The sequence below is a fragment of the Mesoplodon bidens genome (genome assembly GCF_964165515.1).
Source record: "Mesoplodon bidens genome assembly, chromosome: 8".
Classification (NCBI taxonomy): Eukaryota; Metazoa; Chordata; class Mammalia; order Artiodactyla; family Ziphiidae; genus Mesoplodon; species Mesoplodon bidens.
The window spans coordinates 16,367,930-16,393,255 of NC_138165.1; the positions used below are offsets into that span (position 1 = coordinate 16,367,930).

Sequence of the window (25,326 nt, forward strand, 5' to 3'; positions counted from 1 at the left end):
CAAATCTTCAGTAAACATTTTTAACCACTGTGTGGATGTATGTAACCAAATACCTATTTTTTGGATGTTTAGGTTGTTTCTCATTTTTCACTGTGATAAGTAACACAGTGAGGAATACTTTTAGGGGCAAAGCTTGTTCCACGTGTAACAGAGCATCCTGGAATTGGGACCCCTGAGTCAGAGGGCACAAGCTTTGGAAGTTTTTATTACTTATCCAAAGCTTTCACTTTTTCAAGGTGGCTGGGGGGTCAGTCTATGCCCAGGAAAGAGGGACACCTCTGGCTTTTATAGGAGCTGCGTCCAACTCCCATTCACTGAGGGAACTCAGACTGGTGGTGCTCCAGCTGGAGCTGCATTGGAACCATGCAGAGGGCACGTCAACCTGGTTGCCTGGGCCCCACCCCACAGTCTCAGTCCAGTGGGCCAGCGGTGGGGCCTGAGACTCTGCATTTCTAACCAGGTCCCAGGTGATGCTGATATTGCTGCTGTAGGGACCACAGTGAGAACCACGACTTAAGTCATTATCCACTTTTCAAACTTTTCCACTGACTCACTGTTAAAAATGTAAGGCAAATAATCATAAACAGGTGGCCCTCAGAATCCATGTTTGCCCAAAGTACCCACAATTGAGGCAGAGAATTTTTTTTTATCAAAGCCACACGTGTACTTGGTTTAAAGAATTAAATAGAGCTACAAGTCTAAAATGAAGAAACAAACAAAAGCAAGCAGCCTCCTGAAGAGGCTCCCACTTCTGCCACCCAGATGTAACATCCTCCAGCTCTTTAGCTGCTCCTCTTGATATCTGCTCTCACGTTTCTAAACAATATTCTACTATATCTTCATTTGTCCATCTGCGGCATTTTTTTTAACTGTCTATTCACATCCTTGGCCCACTTAAAAAAATATTTATTTGTTTATTTGGCTGCGTCGTGTCTTAGTTGTGGCACGCAGGATCTTCGCTGCAGCACACAGAATCTTTTTGTTGTGGTGTGCGGGCTCTAGAGCACACAGGCTTAGTTGTCCCTCCGCATGTGGGATCTTAGTTCCCAGGCTAGGGATCCAACCCGCGTCCCCTGCATTGATTGGAAGGTGGATTCTTAACCACTGTACCGCCAGGGAAGTCCTGAGGCATTATTTGTTGACTCCTTGTGATTAAAGGGAAGGGTATAAAATTCGTCATCTGCCACCTCCATCCTCCCATTAGAGTCTTTCACAGTTTGGGGCTAAATCACAGTATTCAATGTATACATCATCACGTCTATGTAAATATTGTTTACTACCGAGCCAACTGGTGTACATTGATTTTACTTCCAATATTTAAGTTTTTATATTTTATGGAGTCATTTTTTAATTTAATTTTTATTTTATTTTGGAGTATAGTTGATTTACAATGTTATGTTAGTTTCAGGTGTACAGCAGAGTGGGTCAGTTATACATATACATATATCCACTCTTTTTCAGATTCTTTTACCATATAGGTTATTACATAATATTGAGTAGAGTTCCCTGTGCTATACAGTAGGTCCTTTTTGGTTATCTATTTTATATATAGTAGTGTGTGTGTGTTGATCCCAAACTTATGGAGTCATTTTTTATTGACTCATTTTGTGTTGTTGTCATTAATTCTCCCACATTCTCAACAGAACTGGAAAACCCTCCAGTGCTGGTTCCCCATCATCAAATGCAACAACGTGAAGTTTATTAGTTCCTATTTGTTTGGTTTATTCCTGCTGTATTAGTGTCCTAGGGCTGCTGTAACAAGTTGCCACTTGTCTTAAAACAACAGAAATGTATTGTCTCCCAGTTCTGGAGGCCAGAAGTTCAAAGTCCAGTCTTGGCACGGCTGATTCCTTCTGAGGGCTCTGAGGGACAGTATGCTCTATGCCTCTCCCCTTGTTTCTGGTGGTTGCTGGCAGTCTTTGGCCTTCTTTGCCTTGTAGGAGCCTCACTCCAATTTCTCCCTCCATCTCTACATGGTCTTCTTCCCTCTATGTCTCCTCTGTGTGTGTATCTCACGGCATTCCTAAAACGATGCCAGTTATATTGAATTAAGGTCCTTATAAGTATGACTTCATCTTAACTAATAACACCTGCAAAGACCCTATTTCCAAAAAAGGCCACATCCTAAGGTTCTGGGGATATGAACCTTTGGGGGGGATGCTATTTAACGTGATACACCCACCCGTGTTCTTTCTAGAAGAGGCTTCTTCCCTCCTGCTCTATTGGGGCTGGTCATTCTCTAGACTTGCTCAACTCCCTTAACCTTCAGGCTGAGATGTCCTTCGTTTTCCTCCACGAATCCTATTCCTTGACTTCGTGTCTGCCTCTCTTTGGTTTACTGTGCAGTCGTGTTGGAGCACATCCTCCAGTGTCTGTCTTAACAAAGGGTGCATGGAAGCTACATTTTTTTTTTTTGGCTGCGTTGGGTCTTCGTTGCTGCGCACGGGCTTTCTCTAGTTGCGACGAGCGGGGGCTACTCTTTGTTGTGGCGCACAGGCTTCTCAGTTACGGTGGCTTCTCTTGTTGCAGAGCACGGGCTCTAGGCATGCGGGCTTCAGTAGTTGTGGTGCATGGGCTCAGTAGTTGTGGCACATGGGCTTAGTTGCTCTGTGGCATGTGGGATCTTCCCAGACCAGGGCTTGAGCCCATTTCTCCTGCATTGGCAGGCAGATTCTCAACCACTGCACCACCAGGGAAGTCTGGAAGCTACATTTTTTTGCATTGCATATCTAAACATACCTTTGTTCAACTTTCACACCCAATTTGTAGTTTTGCTGGGCATAGAAATTAGGTTGACAGTTATTTTTCCCCAGAATTTTGAAGGCCTTCTGTTTTGGCATCTGGTGTTATGTGACATGCCATGTCATTCTGTTTCCCGAGCCTCTTTACTCACCTCTGTATAAGCTGTAGAATCTGTAGAATCTTTTCTCTGTCTCCTGTGTTTTGAAATATCATAGGGATTGCCCCCTTGCAAGTCTGTTTTCATCCTTTTGCTGGTATGTGGTGGCCCTTTCATCTGGAAACTCACATCCTTCATTTCTTGGACAATGTTCTTACACTGCCCCTTTGATCATTTCCTTCCCTCTGGTTTTTAATCCTCTCTTTCTGAAACTTTTAATCAGATGGTGCACATCCTGGAATTGGCTTCTAATTTTCTCTTTTCTTTCCTCTTACTTTTTATTCCACACTTTGTGTTCTGCTTTCTGGGCAGTTCCTGGTCTTTATCTTCTATCCCATCTATGGAATTTAAAAAATCTTGATCATCATCTATTCAGTTTCCAAGCCCTCTTCCTTATTCTCTGAATGCTCCCTGTTTTCGGCATCCTGTTTGTGTCTTGGAGAAGTAATCGTCCCTCTAATCTCGCTGATGATATTCCTTAGAATTGTTTTGCTCAGGTTCCTCGTACAGCCTGTATGGTCTGTTTCCTCTGAGTTCCTTTTCTCTGGTTGTTTTGGTCCTTGTCTTTTATGTAATCAGCTTTCCTCAGATGCTGGTGACCTTGACTGTTCCTATTTAAGAGTGAGTCACTTTCGGTGTTGACTGAAGGCCCTCTGTGTGTGTGTGGAGGGGAGCGGGGGCGGACATGTCTCTCAAGGGAGACTGGGCTGGAAGTGGCCGCTGTGTTGGTGGGTCCTCAGCATCGCTACTAGAGGCCCTTTGTCTGGGGCTGTTTGGTTCCTCCAGGGAAGAATCCTGTCATCTCCTGCCTGGGGTGGGGTTTGGAGGGCTCGAGCAAGGGTGCAATCCCGGCTGTTAGAAGTCTGAGAACTGAGCAGCCTGGGGGGGGGGCTTTTACCAGTCAGCGGATGACAGGCATGTCCATTAAAAATAGAATCTGAGCTATATTTTATATAACTTAAAATTTTCTAGTAGCCACAGTAAACACAGTAAAAAGAAACTAATTAGTTTCATTAATAAGTAAAATTAATTTCAGTAGTATATTTTGTATAACCCAATATAACCAAAATATTAACATTTCAATGTATAATTTAAAAAGTCATTCATAACATATTTTACAGTCTTTTATTCTTGCAAATCTTCCAAATCTGCTATCTTGCACTTTCAGCGCAGCTCATCTGAGAGCAGCCACATAACAAGGGCTCAGTGGCCACACGTGGCAGCACAGGTGTAGACCGTCTCTTGGTCCCCGTGCCCAGCTGAGTACCCCTCCCACCGTCTGCTGGGCCAGAGCCCCATCCCCTTGGCTCTGTTTCTCCAGAGAATGCCTTTCTGTCGGGGATGAACTCTTTGGCTGCAGAAGGGTGGTGCTGGCCACCTGGGGTGGTTACGTGCTTCCTGTCTCCCAGCCCCACCCTCTCTCCTGCCTGCTGGCGTCCCGGGTGCCCTCACCACCGGGCCTGGGCGCCTTCCCAGCAGCCGCCCCCGCGCCGCGCTTGTGTTTCAGCTTCGTCTGCTCTGGGACATCAGTCACTGCTCCCCTGCCAGCTCCCAGGGTCCTAAGTGTGCTGACGTCTCTCGTGCACTGCACCCTCCTTGCTCATTCTTTGTGCTTATGAGCTGGTAGCTTTTTTATTTCTTTACTCTCATGTTGGGGGGGTGGGTTTCAGTGAGAAACAGAGATAAATGTATAAGTTCAATTTGTCATGTTCAGCCAGAAGTCAGGAGGTGTTCTTATTTTTTATCTTTAAATTTCCTGTGTACTTACAACTCTCTAGTCCAAAATGTATTTTTGTTTACATAACATTGATAGCTTCCATGACCAGTTGAATGGCCAAGCTTTTTACAAACCAATATTCAAATAAAACTAAATGTTCTCCTGTGGCCTTGTATCCCCCTCAGATATCCCAGTTTGAGAAAGGGGCTCCATCAGTGGCCTCCACAAGCTCCATGGGCCTGCCCAGGGGCCCTGGTCCCCTCCCTTCTCCCCCGCAGAGGTCCTCCGGAATCTGGCCCAAGCTCCCAGGAGCCCCCTGCCCCCCAGTGGCCTTCAGGGTCTGTCTGATCCTGCCTCCGTTCTCAGGGGTTCCTTGGCACCCCTGAAGCGTGAGGCTGCACATTTACACAGGATGGCAAGGGGGTTTCCATGGCAACCAGACCTTGGCACCTGCTTGCTCCCTGGCCTGGAATCACTGATTGTCCTGTCTCTCATAAGGGTACTGAAAATTGAGTCCTCTCCTTTCTGACCCCCCACTTTATTTTTAACCCTCAGGTTCCCCAGCCATCTTTGTTGCTTCGTGGGCTGTCACCAGGCACTTTCTGGAAGACGTCGGGTAAGCTGGTGGACAGAGAGAGGTAACGAGGGTATATTTTATCTTGTCCAGCTCTTCCAGCAGGACGGACCCTTCTTTGGAGCTGTTACCTAGGAGAGGCCTGTGTCTCAGACCTGGGGCCACAGGCGAGTTCTCTGCGGCGCAGGCTGCCAAATGCCCAGCCCTCCTGGGGTGGGCCAACCCAGCCGCTCTGTGGTTGGGTCAGGTGCCCGACGAGAGCTGTGAAACGCTGGCAGCTGCTCTAAGGGCCAGCCCGGCTCTTCCTGTCCTGGCAGCTCCCTCCTCCGACACGGGTGTGTTGAGTCCCGCAGGCCCAGGAGAGCAGCCTTATAGCCCTGACGGGCACCAAGAGCTCTAGTCTCATTCTCCAAAGACTTGGGCTCAGGGACAGGGTAAGCCCGGGGGTTCCTGGGAGCAGGCTCGTGGAAGGCAAGCATGGAAGAAGCCCGGGAGGAGGTGCGGCAGCCGGGCCGATGGGGAGGGAGGCCATGTGTCAGCACCGTAATGACACAGCCAGGCCAGAAGGCGGACGAGGGCAGACAAGGCATGCACGTGTCTTGCAGTCCAATTCAGTCCAAAATAATCCTTTTTTTTTTTAACATTTTTTATTTCTTTAATATTGTATCTATTTTATTTATTTATTTTTGGCTGCGTTGGGTCTTGGTTGCTGCACGCGGGCTTTCTCTAGTTGCGGCAAGCGGGGGCTGCTCTTCGTTGCGGTGTGCGGGCTTCTCATTGCAGTGGCTTCTCTTGTTGCGGAGCACGGGCTCTAGGCGCGCAGGCTCAGTAGTTGTGGCACACGGGCTTCAGTAGTTGTGGCTCGTGGGCTCTAGAGCGCAGGCTCAGTAGTTGTGGTGCACAGGCTTCATTGCTCTGCGGCATGTGGGATCTTCCTGGACCAAGGCTCGAACCCGTGTCCCCTGCATTGGCAGGTGGATTCTAAACCATTGTGCCACCAGGGAAGCCCCCCAAATAATCCTTTTAATTGGATAAATTCCCTTAAAAAAAGTCTGGATTTTCAGCTTTAGAACAAATGGAAAGTTCTATCAACATTTCCTATGGGCCCTTGTGGCAAAAATGAGCCGGACAGAGTTGTGGCCACCTTAGACCAAGCACAGGCTCTCCAGCTGCCAAGTGCCCCTGTGCCTGATGTCCCCGGGGCCGAGGTCACATGTCAGTCACCTGGACACTTCACTCCCTGAGGTCACCTGCCTGGCCACCATGCTCCCCGATGCATTCTGACAACATGCTGGCTTTGGGGTCCAGAATCTTCCATCTCAGGTCCACACGCTTCTGCTCCACAGATGCTCCCTTGGCCCCAGCGGTGCCCCTGGGCAGCAGAGGACGGTCAGTTCTCAGGGTGCTGAGCACACAGCCTCTGGGGTCAGGACCACAGTGTGGGTCCTTCCCGCAAAGGGGACGTCAGAGAACTAGTCTCTTCTGGTCAGCCAGCTCCCCACTCCTTGTGATGCCTGGCTGTCCCTCCCTAGGTGCTGGGACATCAATGCCAACGCGTCCATCTGGTGGGTCATTCGAGGGCCTGTGCTCGTCTCCGTCCTGGTAAGTGGCCATCCCCCTGAGCTGGGCTCCAGCGGGAGAGACCAAAACAGGACCGGCTCGCAGGGCAGCGGGGGCCAGGGCAAGGCCAGCACTGCTGCCTCTGGGTGTGCAGAGGGATAAACCAGACCTTCCGGGGGCTGAGCAGTGGCAGGAGGGTCTGGAAGCTCCGCTCCCTAGACACCAGTGGATGGGAGCGCAGTGATGCAGGTGGCAAGAGCTCGCCTTCGCCTGGTCCACAGGTGGCAGTTGCGGGGTGGCGAGCAGAGCTCCTTACCCGACCCGGCTGGCTCCGGCTGACCTGAGATTCCCCCTCCCCTGGTTCAGAACACGGGCGCCTGATCATTTTTCTTGGTGTTCTCGGGCTGAAGTGGGCAGACTCACTGAGCTGGGATTACAGGAGGGGGGTTGCCCCTGGGGAAAGCCAAGTGCCAAACTGGTCTTGGGCCTCTGTGGTGCTGTGACGGGGACAGGCCCGGAGGGTTGGCCCCAGCGGAGAGATTCAGGAGGGGCTCGTGGACAGGGGAGCTCAGGGCTCTCAACCCTGACTGGACTCTCAACCTGGGAGCTTTCTAAAAACTGATAGCAGAGATGCAGGGTCTCCTTGTCTTGGGGAGGGGCCTGGGGGCTCGTCTTGGTTTTAAGTTCCCAGGTGATTGTGCTCTGCGATCCAGAGGCCCTTAGCTGAGCCTGTGGGCCTGGATGAGAACAAGAAAGACACACGGGGCGGGGGCACACCGGGACCGCCCCTTTCCGGAAGTAATGTGCACAGGCTCAGAGGAATGCCAAGGGTGCAGGACCAGGTGACAGAACGTGCCCCTCCTGGGCCCACAGGAGGGCAGGACAGGGCAGCAGCCCCCTCCTCTGCTAATGGCTGACTGGCTCGCCTCCTGGGGCCATCCATGACCACCTTCTTCTTTTTTTTCCAAAAATAATAGAATTTTCTTTGATCCTACCTCCCATCTCAACTTGCAATAGGAGAGCTGGAAATTGTGGAGAAATCCGAGTAGCAGCCACATTAGGCCACTGAGTAGCTCAGGAGAGGATAACGACTTCCTATTTCCGCTTTCTTAGCAGGTGTGAGGGCCGCTCATTAATCTGGAACCACTCAGGGAAGAGGGGGTCTGATATGGTCGTAGTGCAGGGAGCACCTAGTCCTTGAAACAAGACTTCATGTTGGCTCCCCGAAGACATTGCTCCCCAAAGTCATTTTACGGTGACAGATCATTTGGTAACCTTAGCATAGTGTTTTATAATCTGACTAAATTGAAGCTTGAGGGATAACGAAAGATACTAAGCTTTCATTTCCTACTACAGTCAATAGGCTGAAAACAGTATAATGAAATCTGCTATTATTTACCAAATGTTGTTTTTTGTCAGCTTGTCACATTTAGATAATGTCAGAACCTTTTTTATTAGGTTGATAATGTGATGGAAACATATTGACTCTATCACTATGTTTTAATAAGAATGTACTTGTTTTTCTGTAAAATCAAAATATATTGTCATTTCTAAACTAATAATAATGGAATTCATGTAAAATATTGGAAAATACGGGCTTCCTTGGTGGTGCAGTGGTTGAGAGTCCGCCTGCCGATGCAGGGGACACGGGTTCGTGCCCCGGTCCGGGAAGATCCCACGTGCCGCGGGGCGGCTGGGCCCGTGAGCCATGGCCGCTGAGCCTGCGCGTCCGGAGCCTGTGCTCCGCAACGGGAGAGGCCACGACAGTGAGAGGCCCGCGTACCGCAAAAAAAAAAAAAAAAATTGGAAAATACAAAATGTATTTTCAAAAAGGGAATAAAATCACCCATATTTTTAGTACCTAGATGCACATTGTGATCATGTGCTTTTCCTTCCTAGTTTTTTCTTTGAGCACGTGTACTTTTTCAAAAATGCTCAATATAGTTTTGTGTCCTAGTTTGTTCTTTTCACTTAGCAATAGATGTAATCTTTCCCACGTCCTTTGAAATTATTTGACCAGCTGATGTGCTGTAGCTGCATAACACTGAGCCAGTTTCCCTGCTGCAATTGTGGGGCTTGGACCGCCCAGCCCGCGAGAGCCCCAGGGCCCAGGCTGCTTTCACAAGGCTGTAGTCTCTCTAGTGACTGACGGTTGTTGGGTGGGCACTCCTGATGCAGAGTTTCTCCCTACCAGCCTGTCACGGCGCCTAGATTCCACTATTTAAGACTCATCCTTGGGATAGTTAAGATTTTCCCTCTTGCTTTCAAGTTCTCCCTATTAAATTAAATGCAATTCAAAGGCAAAAAATGAAATAAGATAAAAGAGCCTTTGTTAGTTCACACCACGCACGGCTTAGAGCAAGATGCACAAACAGCGAGCTGAGAAGTGTCCTGAAGCAGGGGCGCTGGGCTGGGGTCCCAGACAGGCCACTAATCCTGTGTCTTCTGGCCAGCGTCCCCAGGCCCCAGGCCACTTGTCTGAGCAATGAGGGGGCCCAGCCAGTCAGCTCCACTGATCCTGCTTCTGCAAAATGATTCTAGAGCTGGTGGGGGAGGGAAGGAGAGAGGCCAACGCACAGGCTACTTCATAGTGTTGTTGGCACTGGGCACTGGAGTTGGGGAAGGGGACACCAAAAGAAATAGAGTCCGTTCCTGTCCTTTAGAAAGTTAGGATTGAATTGGTGATTAGTGGACACACACAGATGCTTGCATTTGGCCCCTTTCAAGTACTTCAAGTGCTCTTACAAGCAGCATCATCCCTAACTACAGTGAATCAGGAAAAGGAGGTAGTCAAGAAGGCTTCCTGGAGCTGGTGATTGACCTGCAGAGATTCTGTAAGTCTCCGAAGCAGTGGTTCTCAAAGTGTGGTCCCTAAACCAGCAGCTTCACCTGAGAGCTTGTTAAAAATGCAAATCTTGGGAATTCCCTGGCGGTCCAGTGGTTAGAACTCCGTGCTTTCACTACCGAGGGCTTGGTTGGGGAACTAAGATCCTGCAAGCCATGTGGTGTGGCCAAAAAAAAAAGAAAAAAAAAAGCAAATCTCATTTGCATTTACTAAACCATAACCTTGGGGGTGGAGCCCAGCAATCTGCACCTTAAACTTTGAGAACCTCTGCTATAAAGCCTTTGCTACTCAACGCGTAGTCCAAGGACCAGCTTTGGCATTCATTCCCTGGAGCTTGCTAGAGATGCAGAATCTCAGGTCTACTTCAGGTCTGCCTTTTAACAAGATTCCAACGCATTCCAAGTGTGAGTAAGCCATGCTACAACTGAGCAGACCTCAGAGCTCCGGAATCCCAGGGGCGGGGGGCGGTGCTGTGGCAGCCATCCCTGCCCAGACAGTGTGTTTCACCAGGACTGGGGGTGGCAGAGGGAGTGATGAGCTGTCCTGGTGTGGTCTGCAGTGCCTTCCCTGCCCAGGGGCCAGGGCCAGGGGCCAGGGCCAGGAGAGGTGCTGGGAAAGCAAATCACCTTTAGCCCCACCTCTGCCTTGTGTTTTACAGATTAATTTCATCCTTTTTATAAACATCCTAAGGATCCTGATGAGAAAACTTAGAACTCAAGAAACAAGAGGAAGTGAAGGCAACCATTATAAGTAAGTGGAGGGCAAAGACCTAGTCACGCTCGCTCAGTCAGTCAGCAGGCATTTACCGAGCACCTACTGTTGACCCAGCTGGTGCTGGGTACTGTTGGAAGTGGAGGAAAAGGAAAAGCCGGGACCTGGAAGTTTACAATGAACCAGGGGAAGGGAGAATGGGTCCATGTGACCCTGAGACCCGGCCCCAGGGGTGGGGAGAAAAGAAATCTAAGCAGGATCCCTGGAGGCAGAGATCTTACCCTTGGGACAAGGCTAGGGAGTCAGAGAGTGGGCTTCGGGGACCCAAATTCAAATCTTTACAGGGACAGTGGCCCTCCTTGTCTGTGGGTTTTGCATCTGAGGATTCAGCCAACCTTGGATTGCAGATTGAAAATATTTGGGAAAAAAAAATTCCCAATCAAAACATTTTCATTGTAGGAGGTATTATACGTAATCTAAAGATGACTTAAATATACGGGGAAATGTGTGTAGGTTATGTGCAAATACTACCCCATTTTATATAAACGACTTGAGCATCCAAGGAGTTTGGTGTCTGCGGAGGGTCTGGAACCAATCCCCGTGGATGCTGAGGGTCGACTGTATTTTCCAGCTTTCACTAGACGGTAGCTTTCACCAGATTTTCTAGATAATGTGATCCAAAAATACTTTAAAACCTTTAAGGTGTTCAAGAAAGATGCTGTGTTAGTCTGCGCAGCCTGCCACAATAAGATACCACAGGCTGGCTGGCTTAAATAAGAGAAGTTTATTTACTCACAGTTCTGGAGGCTGGAAGTCCAAGATCAAGGTGTTGGCAGGTTTGGTTTCTCCTGAGGTCTGTCTCCTTGGCTTGTAAACGGCCACCTTCTCGCTGGGTCCTCACGTGGCCTTTTCTCTCTGCACCTGCATCCCTGGTGTCTCTTCTTACAAGGACACCAGTTGGTTGGACTGTGGTCCCACCCTGATGGTCTCATTTAAACTGGTCCCTGTCTGCAAGTACAGTCACACTCTGAGGTACTGGGGCTTAGTTAGAGCTTCAACTTAAAATTCTGGGGGAACACAGTTCAGCCCATGACAAATGTTGAAGACAAATCAGTGTCCAACAGAGGCTTTCTCTCGCATGGTCTGAGTTTTGAGAATCTGGCAGAGGCCTGGATTACCGGGTGACAGATTCCCCAGGGTGTCACTAGAGTAGTGGCTCCAAAGTAGGGGGCAGCTGGGGATCCAGGACAGAGTTGCCAGATAAAATACAGGATGCCCAGTTTAATTTGAATTTTGGATAAACAACAAATAGTTTTTTAGTACTTACACCAAAAAAAACCACTATCCATTGTTTATCTGAAATTTAAATTGAACTGGGTATCCTGTATTTTTGTTTGCTAAATTTGGCAACCCTAACCTGGGGAGAAAACAAAAGAGCTTCTCCTTACAGATATTTATTATCAAACAAATGAGAATGCTGGTTTTGCTAATAATACATTAGACACAGAGTGATAGTAATACATGCAGATATGTTATAAATCAATAAAGTTGTTCATGTCGGTATGGGTTCAAAGCGTTTTACTGATAGGGTGCATGAACAGAAATTTGGGGACTGACTGTGGACTGATAAGTATTGAATCCGGGTGACGGGTACCTTGGAGTTGGAGACTTTCCGAAACGGAAGTAGAAACAAACAAGCAGCGGGGACACTGCTGCAAAGCCTCCTGCAGTCAGGCGAGAGGGGGTGCCCCTGGGTGTGGAGGGGCCCGAGACTGCAGCGCCTCTCTGTCCTCAGGCGCCTGGCCAAGTCCACCCTCCTGCTGGTCCCCCTCTTCGGAGTCCACTACATAATCTTTGCCTTCTCCCCGGAGGATGCCATGGAGATGCAGCTGTTCTTTGAATTGGCCCTTGGCTCATTCCAGGTAAGCTCCAGACTGTGAGTTTACGGTGGGAAGAGGTGTTCTCTCTCTCCTGAGAGAAAAATGGAGAGGCCGAAAGCCAGATCTTCCCGGAGGCAGAGGGATGCCTCATTGGGCAGAGACCCAAGAGACGCAGGGGCAGGACCTCACCGTGCTGTGTGACCCTCAGTGGGACCCAAGTTCCCCAGCAGTCACGTGGGGGTGGGAGATGCAAGTAAGGAGAGAGAGACCGACTCCAGGGAAGACAAAGGGAACATAACCCAGCACACAGGATCACCCAAGTCTCAGTAATTAGAGTCAAAATAATGTAACCGCTGAGGGCTGGGGCTCAGCCATCAAGGAGTAGGACAGGAAGGTGAGCGTAGTGGGGGCGTGGGTGGGGGGTCAAAGAATGATAGCCTCATCTCCACACTGGGAAGTCCATGAAAACCGCCCCAAGCTGAAAAATTCAGAAGTAGCAACATCAGCATATAATTCAGAATCAGTCAAGAGAGTTCCAAGTCGTTGCCTCTGAGGAACAGGAAATGGGGGCAGGGGTGTCAGGAGCTTACTGTTTTTTCGTTTCTTTTTTTTGTGACAAGAGACATTTGACTCTTTGAAACCAATTACATATACAATTTACTAAAAATAAAAGCCAACTTTAAAAAAAAAAAAAAGGGAGAGGAGAAACCACCTACCTTCTAATTCAACAAGATGTTGTAAAGTTAAAAGCTAGAGTAAACCTGTTTGGACAGAAGGGGCTTTTAACATGAATCCCAAACTTCACAGTGTTGTTTGTTTATTTACTCATAACTATCTCCTTCCAAAAATAATATGATGTAGCTTTCAGGGAAAACATACAAAGGACAAAAAAATAAGTAGATGGGATCAGCTAATAAAGAAAATAAAGCCAAAACTGAGTTCATACACAGAAACAAATTTGATGAAGTTTTCTGAGGGTGGCAGAGGTGTGTCATAAATTTGGTTTGGAGCTTCCCAGTAGCCAAAGCAAAGACAGAAACACACTCTGTTTCAAGATTTAGATGAAAACAGGCTAGTCCCTAGGGAAAGGCCTGAGAGAACGCTCTCCCAGTGGGTTTTCCGGAAGGAACCAGCCTGTCCTCAACAACACTGACCATCCCGCAGTCTTCCTCACCTGCGCAGGCCGTGGCCTTGGCGTGGGGCTCAGCGCCGCCCTCATTCCTGGAGTTCTGTTCAGGACGGGTGTGCCCAGGGTGGCCCTCCTGTCATGCTCCCGTTCCAGGGAGGATGTATCACTGGGAGCACATTCCTGAGTGGGGTCTGGCCCTAACCCGCGCCTTCAGACCCCCACCCCAGGGCTGTCCCCTTCGCTCCCTCAGAGCCTCTTCTCTGCCCAGAGACCCCGGCCAGCACCCCAGACCCACAGAGCACCTAGTCTCCTGTGTAACCCGTGATCTTTTGCTCTGGGCCAGGAAGCTTCCACGTCACGTGCAGGAGGCTGGGCTCACCGTGGCCCGTTTAGCAGGTGGGGCGGTCCAGGTCCAGATGGGTGGAAGGTCATGACCCGGCCAACAGAAGTGGGTAGTGACCCCGCTGAGGACCTGGAGACCCAGGTGTCACCCTGAGTGGATGGGGACCTCCTGTCTCTGGAGCTGGGCTTGCGGCTGGGGCTGCAGACTGCTCGTGAAGGCCGTTCGCCTCCTCTCTGGGGAAATGCTTGTTAAGAGGAAACCAAAAGCGCTTTCCTAAATGTTCCCATAGAAATGTTTACAGAGAAAAAGGATCTTTAAGACTGTTTTTTTAAAAAAAGAACCACCGTTCAAATACAAACATATCATTTTATTATATATTATACATTTATACTGTATGCATATTTTAAAAATTTTGTATCATGGAAAAATTTTTCCATGATACAAAAGTGAAGTGGACGATATAATGAACCTCCATGCGGCCGTGACCCTTTCATGGCCTGTCCTGTTTCACCTCTACGGCCACCCACCCTCATCATTTTAAGCAACCCCAAGCCATCGTTGTATTTCAAATGTAAATATTTTAGCATGTATTTCTAAAAGACGAGCGCTTAAAGAACACACACAGAACCATAATGCCATGATCACTGTCATATATTTCTAAAAACGAAAGTTTATTAGCTCCTCCTAATTGTAGAAATACTTGCTTATTGAGGAAAATTTGGAAAATAAGGAACAGTTAAAAGAAAAAGGACACTCCATCCATAATCTCCTAACCCGATATGATGACCTCTGTTAAAACGGCAGTGTGTGTACTTCTGTCTCTCTTCTATCCAAGAAGACACACACACGTACACACACATGTACACACACAAAATTGAGATCGGGACGTGTGGTTTTATATCCTCCTTGTTCTGTTTGATTCTTTATCATTCCATCATGAACGTTTCTCCAGGTCATTAAAATTCTTCGAACGCTGCATATTCTTTTTTAAAATTTTATTTATTTTTGGCTGCGTTGGGTCTTTGTTGCTGCTCACGGGCTTTCTCTAGTGGCGGCGAGCGGGGGCTACTCTTCGTTGCGGTGCGCAGCCTTATTGCTGTGGCTCCTCTTGTTGCGGAGCACGGGCTTTAGGCGTGCGGGCTTCAGTAGTTGTGGCTCGCGGGCTCAGTAGTTGTGGCGCACGGGCTTAGTTGCTCCGCGACATGTGGGATCTTCCCGGACCAGGGCTCGAACCCGTGTCCCCTGAATTGGCAGGCCGATTCTTAACCGCTGCGCCACCAGGGAAGTCCGAGCCTGCATATTCTTAATGACTGTATACAAACCGTGGAATGTCTGCAGCTTGCTGGCTGAGGCGGGCCTCCCTCTGCATACCTGGGGCGCGTCTAACCAGCCCTCCCCCAGGGCTGCCCCCACCTCAACAGTGAGCCTGTGTCTCTGGGCCTCTGAGGCTGGGGCAGCCCTGGTCCAGTGCGGTGGCAGCAGCCTGACCGCCGGCTCCCGGCCGCCGACCTGGGACGCGGTCCCTCGCCTGTGAAGCAGGGGTCCTCCCCACCCACCTCCTAGGGCTCTGCAAGGATCGAAAGAAGCACCTGGAACCCAGAAGCCCAAAATTACACAGGCCAAGCTGCGCCCCAAACCCAGCTCTCGTTTATTTCACAGCCCGGCTTTCACACCCTCTGACAGCGGCTCCTAATCCATGGTGCCCCTTTGAACCATCTTTCAGAGCTGCTGATGGTCTCACCCCAGACATTTGGAGTTGGGGCACAGAGTGCACCCTGGGCCAGAGCTCCCAGGTGACTCTAACGTGTGGCAAAACTTGAAAACCGCTGCCTTGAGTCCGTGTTCCTGCCCCACCCCCGTGGTCCCCATTCCATGTGGCATCCACCACACCTGAGACTCTTAGAGCAGATCCTTCTACTTTGTATCTCTTGTTAAAACGCCAGGACTGGGCTTCTGTGGTGGCGCAGTGGTTAAGCATTCGCCTGCCAGTGTAGGAGACACGGGTTCGAGCCCTGGTCCGGGAAGATCCCACATGCCGTAGAGCAACTGAGCCCGAGTGCCACAACTACTGAAGCCTGTGCACCTAGAGCCCGTGCTCCGCAACAAGAGAAGCGACGGCAATGAGAAGCCCGCGCACCGCAACAAAGACCCAATGCAGCCAAGAACTAAATAAATTAAAAAACAAAACAAAAAACACCAGGACTCCTGAGCAGTCATGTGGATGAAGCCCACCATAAACAGGCTGGTTCATCCCTCTCTGGGGTCCTGTCCATGTCCTAAGTAGCTAGGGACGGGCCTGGCTGGCACTGGGGGGAGGGGCTGTGGCACCCAGGCCTCTGCGGGGAGCCTGAGGACGGGTTTGTTAGGAAGGACAGGCCGGCCCTCGGAGGGCCCTGAGGTGAGCAGGGCATCCGGACCGCGAGACCCTGCTCATAGCTCACGGTTCCACGCAAGCCTCTTCGGCTCACATCCCGCATATCAGCCCGCAGCCCTGCCTGGCAGGCTCCACGGCAGGATTCTGGGGGTACCACTGGGAAGAGAGGAGCTCCGGATGCTAGGGACGGAGGGTCCTGATAGGCATAGACCCCCACCATCCCAGGGAGCCTAAAGCATACATAGCCCTGAGGCCTCTGACCTGGACATGAGGGGGGCTCACGCCCCGCTGTTGGCTGGCCAGTACCTGCCTGCGACCTGCACGCCGACTGTTTTGACCACACGGCTACACATTTGTCTTTCAACTTGAATAGCTGGCCCTGTTTAAACCTCTCCAGATTTCCAGCTGTCTTGCAGATGAGCCCACCCAGGCCCAGGGGCTCCCATGGGCTGCCCCACCCGCTGAGCTTGGGGGCCGGATGGGCAGGGCTCGGGTGCCACTGCTCCTGCCTCTCCCAGATGGCCCGCCTCACTGATTCCGGTGACCTGCCCGGTCCCTGTGGTCTGCACTTCATGTAACTGACACCACCCTGGTGCAGGGGCCCTCCCTGGACATGGGGGAGGTCCTTGCCCCCAAGGGTGTCAGTCTGTGGGTGATGCCAGCACAGCTAGGGGCACTGAGGGCCGGAAGAGGAAGCCTCCACTTCCTGGAGGGGGAGAGGCGCGGGGACGCTCTGCAGCAGCTGTGGGGAGCAGTGAGCTTGGGGCTCCCAGGCGGGTAGGAGGCTGGGTGCGGGGCCCGCACTCATCCCTTTGCCCTGCTTCCTCCGCAGGGCCTGGTGGTGGCCGTTCTCTACTGCTTCCTCAATGGGGAGGTGAGTGTCCTGGGCTGCCCGGCTGCAGGGGAGCTCCCTCACAGCCGTACCTGGGAGGGGTGGTGGGGAGTGGGGTGTGGCGTTGGTGGGGGAGGCCGGGCCCTCCTGGCTTGGGCCTGTCTTCCAGGAGTCTGGGCTCACCTGCAGGCCTTGTTAAAACAACTGCTGGGTCCTACCCTGTTTCTAAAGCAGCAAAAATAGGTCCCGTCCGTCCGGGCTGGAGGCTGAGAATGTCTTAACTAGCACTCCAGGTGATTCTTATCCTTGGGCAAGTTCAGGAAATGGAGGAAAGTGCAGGCACCCCAGCCCTAACCGGGGCTGCTGACTGTCCACTTGCTCGATGGGTGATGTCGGTCGCTGCCCTGCTCTGGGCCTCAGGCCTCTCATCTGTAAAATGAGTGACTCAGGTGAAATGTTCACTGCTCTGTCCTCTGAGACTCTGAGACCTCCAAAGAGTGTGACTCCTGGCAGGGCGGGGGGCTGCACCCTTAGCTTGAGGTCTCTGCCCTCGCCCAGAGCACTGTCGGGACGTGAGGTTCCTGGCACAGAGGCTGTGCAGTTGACATTAGTTGGACACGGTGTTGCACACAAGTGAAGCCTTCCTGGGACTGTGGATCATCTGGTTTGCCCCACTTGAATGGGAGTCGAGATGGTAAATCTGAGCGGCCTGCAGGAGGGGAAGGCACGCCCGCTGGGCAGACGCGGCAGAGCCCGAACGAGGCCCCAGGGGAGCAGGACCCTGGGCAAGGGTCATCCTTCCCTCCGGGTGATGGCTGGTCTCTGGGGGCAGGTGCAGCTGGAGGTTCAGAAGAAGTGGCGGCAGTGGCACCTGCGTGAGTTGCCACTGCACCCGGTGGCCCTCGGCTCCTTCAGCAGCGGCACCAAGGCCAGCCCCTCAGAGCAGAGCCGGGGTACCTGCAGGACCAGTGTCATCTGAGGCTGGAGCAGGGCCACCCAAACAGGCCAAGACGGGCCCTGAGGGCTGGCTGCTGCCCGTCTTGTGATGCTGTGTGATCACTCCTGTGACTCTAACACCCCTCCTCCGGGCCTCGGGGCGGGGGCGTGGTGATAATTCCTCAGAGCCAAAGGCACCCGGGCAGGAAGAGGGCCTGGGATTTGGGTCTGTTGAGTTTTCTGGGAAGACTTCAGGGGTCCCAGGAGGGGGCAGGGCAATAAACGGTAACTGGGATGAGACTTGGTGTTTGTCAGTCCTCTTGCCCTTGAGCCACAAGGTGAAGGGTGCTGTCCCCCACCGCTTCCTGGAGGACGGGGCTTCCCTGATCCCCCTGCTCCAGTTTTCAGGGACAAGCTTAGCAGAAGTTGAGGCCCTCGGCCCTAGGTGGACCCTTCCCATCCCTCACTGCAACTCACCCACCCAGGAGCTCTTCCCCCAGAGCCTTCTGACAACCAAGCCACAGGGAGCCCAGGAGAGCCCCAGCCCTTTCAGTCGCCCTAGCATGGGATGAGGCACCCGTTCCTCCTGCTTCCAGCTAAGTTATCTGCAGTACAGCAGGAAATGGGGCAGAACCCCATGTGACAGAAGAGAAACTGGTTCACCAGGGTCCTGTGACTTGACCAAGATCCTCAGCAGGGAAGTGGCAGCTCGGTCCAGGCCTTCTGGTTTCAAATCCCCAGGCTCCAAGGCTGTCTGTCTCCCCTGCTCCTGGGCAAGGGCGGACAGGGGCCTGTCTCCCACTGGGGATTTTAAGTCTCACCCGTTACTCTGAATCTCAGTTCCCTCAATTATTAGCACTCCTTCCCTGCCAGCCATGTGAGGGTTAAAGGACTATTTGAACCCTTTTACAAAACGAAGCCTGCGTGCTCAGGGGAGAGCATTCTGGACGGAAGCAGAGGCGACCCTCCTGCAGCTAGAAGAGGGCATCTTGCTGGTGGGTGGGCCCAGCTCTAGTTCTGGCTTTGGGTGACCCTGGACAAGTGGCCCTGGCCCCCAACTTCTGCATCTCACCCCTGCAGACAAGGTCACCCGCTTTGCATCTTATAGTCTGCTACTGGGGTGAGAAGGCCAGATACCCATTTTCCAGGGCTTTCTCCGGGGACCTTCATGGACTCTGTACATCTTGGAATCAAAAAGTTAAAAAAAAAAAAAAAATCACAGGAGAGGTAGAGGCACCCAGTCCAGCCCAGAAAGAGGACCTGGCAGGGCAGAGACCAAAACCTCATGCAATCAGTGGCAGCCAGAATGAACCAGGAAAGGCCTGAATTCATCAGGTGGGGGAGGGGCACGGGGCTAGTGTAGAATGAAATGGGCTGAGGGCAAAAAACCCACCTACTGGGCAGAAAAGGAACTGGAAAGGGGCCGGTTTGATGCACAGAAATGTAAAGTGGCCAGCAAGGGTGGAAATCTCCACTGGTTCCTGGTCCCCTCCACCTGCAGGCCTCTCTGCATCCAGGGTGGCTGTTAATCATTAGCCGAGGTCGGGCCAGTCCCCAGTACCCCCTGGAGTCCAGCAGCTCCAGGTACGTGCTCTTTGAAGTGTGTTCTAGGATAAAAATGGTACCCTGAGGCTGTCTGGCCCTTACCAAAGACGGATTGCCCACGCTTACCAAGCCAGGCGGCCCCTCCTGGAAGGGCTTCAGGTGGGATTCACAGGGAGAGTCCCGAGGCCCAGCCAGCTGCTGGAAGTGGGGTTATCCAGGGATTAGGGGGTCCCCCCGACAAAGGGCAGGGCTCAAGTGAACGTCGAACGGTTTGAACAGCTTCTACACCCCAGCAGCCCTGAATACTGCCTCCCTGACATGACCAAAGCTAAATTCCTTGGGAATCTGCCCAAGGCCCTTTGAGCTGGTGAAGAAAGTCCTAGGCACTGACTGCACACCCTTCGCTGACGAATGATTCACTCTTAGCAACCCAGGAGGCCCCAGGGACCCTGCAGCCCATATCCCAGCAGAGTCAGTAAAACAGGTGTGAAATGTACTTGGCTGTGCAGCCAGCCTGAGCACCAGTTACCTGAGCTGCTTCCACATCTATTCCCAGCCCAGGAAGGACTCGAGAAAAGGTTTTAAAATATGTTTCTTCTTGTAAAACCAACATCCTAATAACGTGGCTAAGCCGGTGCAGCTGGTGGCTCGGAGGCACCCACCTGGCCTCTGGGCTGCACAGGCCACTGGCCCGACCACCCCAAGGCCAAGAGGCGGCAGTGTGAATGTCACATGTTGGAGAAGCCCCATCCTGACCACACTTTCTGGGAGAACTCAGTGTCCTCGCAGGGGGGCCTAAAGTTTTGCAGGCAGGCCACAGGGGTACGGGGCGCCGTCAGTACGGCTGATGCTGTTGATGTGGAGGCCGCTGATGGCGTTGAGGAAGAAGAGGAAGGAGGCCGTGAACTCGCTCCAGAACGTCAGGGTGAGGCCCAGGAGCGTGACCTCGTTCCTGAGCAGGACCAGGAAGCTCAGGAGGCCCCCGAAGGAGAGGACGAACGCGAGGAGGAAGAGGGCGGAGCCCACGGCCCACTTGTGCCACGAGTGGGGGTCCTCGGACACCTGGGACAGCATGAGGAGCTCCAGGCCGAAGATGGCGACCACCACGGCCAAGGTGGCCACGCTGCGGGCCGCAGCCATGCCCGAGGCCAGCCCGGGCACGTGGGCCTGCCTCAGGTCTCGGAGGCAGTGCAGCTCAGCCTGGTTGGAGGTGGTGCAGAAGTGCCACAGCCCGAAGAGACGGTCGTCGGCCAGGAGCCAGTGGCCATCGCAGATGGAGAGGGAGGAGAGGACCACGGCCAGGGAGGCACACAAGATGATGAGGGCCCGGATGGAGCGTTCAAAGAAGGACCAACGGGGCCTCCTTTGGGCCAGCAGCTTCTGGGCCTGGAAGACAGCACGGGGCAGCGTGAGGGAGGGCCCCCGCCACAGCCCACCAGCCTCCTCAGGAAAGACCCAGAACACACCTTGTAGCTTCCGACAACCACGGTTTCTGCTTCGGTCTCCCAGGATGCCTGGGAAGCCCCCCTTAGTCACAGCACAGACCCACCTCCTGGTGGGGTGGGGGGGACCCTCCTCCCATCCTACCTGTTCCCCGTCCGTCCTCCATTCAAGACCTATAAGCATTGCCTGTGGATCCAGTTATTCACCAGGCAAAGAGTTCCCTGACCTTTCTTTAATGATCTTTATAATGAGTAAGAAGCCCAAATTGTATTGACAGGCAAATCTTGGTCCATTCTGAAGTCAGCAAACCTGTCTGGCTTGGCAGATGTGACCTTGAGTTAGCAGCCAGCCTTGGTTTCTTTGTATGCAAAACAAGAATTACTGCACTAGACATTATTAGCACATCAGTGAAGGTTACATAGCTCCCTCTTCTGGCCCCTGGTCTTCCCCAGTTTCATTCTAATCTGCACCCAGCTTTTTCTGCACTTTTCTTCAGTGCGCAGTGATGTGTGCACTTTGCCCTTCAGTCTGGCTCAGCCTGTACTCCGCCCAGGACGTGGCACCACTGTCTGTTCTAGAAGCTTCTGGGTGGGGGAGTCCCTGAGGCTCCCCTTCGGCCTATGGTTTCGGCCCCGCAGAAGTACACCCTATCCTCTCTCCTGACAGGCTGGGCCAAGCGTCCACTGAGGTGTCCCCTCTCACAGCACCGGGACACCCCCAAGCCACCGTCCCCAACCCCCAACCCGGAAGCAAAAGGAATGCTTCAAAGTGTAAAACTCCTTAGATGGCCCACAAGCCCTCCCAGGTCATCCTCCCGGCCACCTCGCATGCCTGGGACAAGCCTAGAACTTTCCTCCTCACACCTACTGGTCCCTCCACCTGAAAGGCTTCTCCTGGCTGCCCCCCTCCTCCATTCTTCATGTCTCAGCTGAAACATCGCCTCCTGGGAGAGGTCTGTCCTGCCCACTCAACCCAGAACGGACCCCTCCGGTCACTCTCTGTCAGGAACCGTTCTGACAAGTTTTCCATTCCGGTCTGGGCCACCCCTCTCAGTGAGGGGCAGAAAGCAGAGCCACGCTCCCGGGAGGCCCCAGGATCCTTATGGATCCGGCTTGCTTTCAGCACTTCTGCCTAGTTAGGGTCCTGTCTCACTCTTAAACCTGAGTCTGGTGGAGTAGGATGCTCCATGGGGTGGGGGGGGCGGGGTATGTAAGAAGGGAAACTGTCACACAGAGGTCAGGGGACCAGCCCAAGAGCATTCACCGAGATCACAGGAGATCCTGGCACGGCTGCCTGACAATGGTATCATGTGTACTGGGGCGGGGGGGGGATGCACGCAGGCGATGAATACCCACTGGGGCCTTTGTGGGAGGGGCTCTGTGTGGTGAGGAGAAGGGCTGGAGCGGCCAAAGGGATGCCCAAGGGCTCAGGACCCGACTCAGACCAGAGGCCAGGGCAGTCTGGGGCGCTGTAAAGAGCACCCAGGCAGGGAGTCTGGGCTCTGGTTCTCAAACCGCATCCCCTTGTCTCCTTCAGGCCTCCAGGTGCTAAAGCAGGGGCGAGGGGCTCAGCTCCCAGCCCCTCACTTCAACCACAACAGGTCCCTCTGACCTGCTGGAGCCACTGGGAATCTAAGAGTCTGTACTGGATTTCATTAGGAAAAAACGGCTCTACTAAGAAACAAACCAAGGGAACTTTGAAACCTCTGCGACTACAAACCATAAAGGTGTTTGCGTGGTTTCTTAACTTCCTTGACCCTTATTTTCTCATCTACCGTTCTGTAGTTACATTTTGTAGCAGGAGTTAGTGATCCCTGCAGGAAAGAGTAGCCATGAAGGCACCCGGAGGTTATAACTCCCTACAGGTTGATAAGTTTCTAGGATGGGAAAACCGCAGACGCAGGCAACAAGTCACAAGAACGCAGCACCCAGAGGCCTTTTGACCTCAGACATCACGCTGTCGGGAGAAAAAGCACATGCCATCCTACCCTCAGCCCCACCTGTCCTGCACACAGAGTGGACTTTAATCTCCAGGCCCTCAGACATCACACTGGGATCAGAAAAAGACAGCTGACATCAGGTCATTTTCCCCCTCCCACCCCAAAGGAGGGCTTCATTCAAACTCTGACACCAGTAAAACTTCCAAGTATTGAGTGAGATCATGTATATAAAGGTGTCCAGCACAGAAGCAGTTCCTGATTAATATTAGTAACAGTAATAGGGTAACTTGGGAGTCCTCATTCCTCACCACTGCCCCACACCCCGGCTGTCAGCACCTCTGTGAACTTTCAGTGATCCAGGGCCTGAAATCCTCTCCCAGAGGGCAGCTCAGCAGCAGCGTGGTCAGTGGAAGGTCCGTGGACCAGAGGATATGAGGGCAGTCTAGCCCTGCCCCTGACCCACCCGCCTCTAGTTCTGTGACCTTGGGCAAATCTGGACCTGGACCGTCTCCACTGAAAAAAAAAAAGAAAAATGGAAGCATTTCCCTTTTTCATCCAGAGCCCCGAATGATTAGTAGTGACCTGTAGAACAGTGGCACTTGGCACTCCTGGGCCACTGAGTCCAATGCCAAGGGCTTGTCTTCCTCTGTAACCCAGGACCCCATCTGATCCCGTCAACCCCTAAGTAGTGGACACTTTGGGCCGCTCACTACTCTTTCTCCACATCAAGCCCCCGCCCCGCGACCCTGCGCTTCCCTCCCCCCCTTCCCACCGCCCACTCAGCCCATGCCCAGGTCAGACCCTCCCCCTCCTCAGCTGGAAATCTCTACAGCCTCCTAAAGAGTAAGCCTGTTCCGCCTGCGTGCCCGCAGGGCACCGGGAACCAGCCTGCTTGCCTTTTAGCTCTTTGGCCTCCGGCGAGCTATTTACCGCCTGAAGATAACAGTACCTGCCTCTTGGCCCCCGGGGGGAGCCGAAACGAGACCTAAGCACCCCAACTGCTTAGAAGAGCCCCAGGCAGGCGGTTAAGTGCTCCTAAGCACCAGCGACGATTTTCAAGCAAGCACAGCGCCCCGCCCCGCTTCTTTCACTAAAAGATCAAGTCTGTTTCCCTGGCTGCTCTCCTGCCCTCCCCACCCCCGTTAATCCCGCCGCAGTTTCTTCACCTCCTAATCTAGCATTCGCTTCCCCAAACCGCTCCTAAATCCCGGTGTGCACGTCTCTCCCCCGCAGGGCCGTCGGCTCCCGAAGGCGGGACCGCACCCGCTCCCACCCTCCTCACCGCCGCTCCCAGAGGCGGCCCGGCCAGGACCCCAGATTACGCCCAGAACGAGAGGAATTCGCTGCATCCGGCTCTAGGGTTGCGGTGTCCCGGCCGCAAGGGGCTTGGGGCGCGGCCTGTGGGTGGAGTTTCTCCTGTCCGGGCCCAGAAGTCTGGCTCGACTCGATTCTGTCGCCGAGCCGGCCGCCACGGGCGGGTTACTGCACCTGAGCCTCAGTCACCGCATCTACAAAGTGGGCGCAGCGGGACCAGCCGGGGTCTGCGCTGCGGGGCAGGCAGAGGCTGCGGGCCGCTCTCACCGTCCCGACCGTCCAGTCGGGACGTAAGGAGGCGGGACGCGTCCGCTAGGGAAGCTCGACGCAGGGCAGCGGAGACCCGCACGCCCGGGGGTAGGGGTGGGGATGGACGCCTCGCATCATTCTAAGGAGAAAACCTATCTCTGCGAGGCGGGCCCCTCCCCTCTCTACAGCCTGTCCTGAGGTTTCCGCGTGCCCCAGGGAGTCCACCCCCTTGCCCGCCCCCCAAAATCAGTTTTGGGAGGGGAGATGGTCTTGCTGCCCCCGCCCAGGAAAGTTCTGGCTTCCCCAGAGATGCTTCCTCGTGTGACAAGGCGAGCCTCATTTACGAGTGGATTCCGTCCATCCTCCGCCCCAGACGCGCCCCCTTTTAACAGGAGGGACCCCACTGGTGCACCTAACGGATGGACACTGCGGACCCCAGAGAGAAGCACAACACTCCTCCCCAGCCGTTTGGGAGCCTCGGTGCCCGCAGGACCTCGAGGAGACCGCGCCCTGGGCGGCTTTCTCCCCACGCCGGACTCTCGCCCACCTGCACGCCGAGGGCTGTCATCCCCCCCCAGGACCCCGGCCGGGCCCCTCCCGCCCCCCACCCGGGCTCTCGCCCACCTGCACGCCGAGGGCTGTCATCCCCCCCCAGGACCCCGGCCGGGCCCCTCCACCACACCCCCACCCGGGCTCTCGCCCACCTGCACGCCGAGGGATGTCATCCCGCGCCGGGGCTCGGCCTCGCGCTCCCGCCTGGTTCCCTCGGGGCTCCCGAGCGCCGCTCTGCCGGGGCCGCGGCTCGCAACTCCGGACCTCTTCCCGGGGGCGGGGCGGGCCGGAGGGAGGGGCGGGCGGAACTGCTGCCCCCTGGCGGCTGGTGGGGCCGGGCCCCTCCCCGCCCGCCCGCCCGCCGCGGCTCGGTTTGCGCTGAGTCAGCGGAGCCGCCGGAGGAGCCCCCGGGCAGGGGCTGGGGGCCAGGACCCGGCCCGAAGGGGAGGCTCGGGCCCTGGGGGAGGGCTGACCCGGCCGACTT

The 25,326-nt window shown here is 53.4% G+C and overlaps 2 protein-coding genes across 4 annotated transcripts in view; one reads left to right on the top strand and one right to left on the bottom strand.

Annotated features, from left to right (window-relative positions):
* SCTR (secretin receptor) overlaps positions 1-18,098 on the top strand; it is a 62,749-nt gene extending 44,651 nt beyond the window's left edge. For both annotated transcript variants that reach the window (XM_081241570.1, XM_081241571.1), the window contains exons 8-13: positions 5,172-5,232; positions 6,723-6,792; positions 10,254-10,345; positions 12,102-12,228; positions 16,865-16,906; positions 17,697-18,098. In XM_081241570.1, the coding sequence (XP_081097696.1) occupies positions 5,172-5,232; positions 6,723-6,792; positions 10,254-10,345; positions 12,102-12,228; positions 16,865-16,906; positions 17,697-17,843 (539 nt within the window). In that variant the 3' untranslated portion in view covers positions 17,844-18,098. The remainder of the gene's footprint in view (positions 1-5,171; positions 5,233-6,722; positions 6,793-10,253; positions 10,346-12,101; positions 12,229-16,864; positions 16,907-17,696) is intronic.
* Positions 18,099-20,067: 1,969 nt separating this feature from the next.
* On the bottom strand, positions 20,068-25,028 carry TMEM37 (transmembrane protein 37; the record flags this gene model as incomplete). Of its 2 annotated transcripts, none has more annotated exons than XM_081242777.1 (2): positions 20,068-20,731; positions 24,995-25,028. In XM_081242777.1, 2 exons carry the CDS (start codon positions 25,013-25,015, stop codon positions 20,141-20,143), a joined length of 612 nt encoding a protein of 203 aa, XP_081098903.1. In that variant the 3' UTR covers positions 20,068-20,140. The 2 variants fall into 2 exon arrangements, with proteins under 2 accessions (XP_081098903.1, XP_081098904.1); XM_081242778.1 differs by lacking the exon at positions 24,995-25,028 and adding an exon at positions 24,838-24,858.
* Between the last annotated feature and the right edge of the window lie 298 nt (positions 25,029-25,326).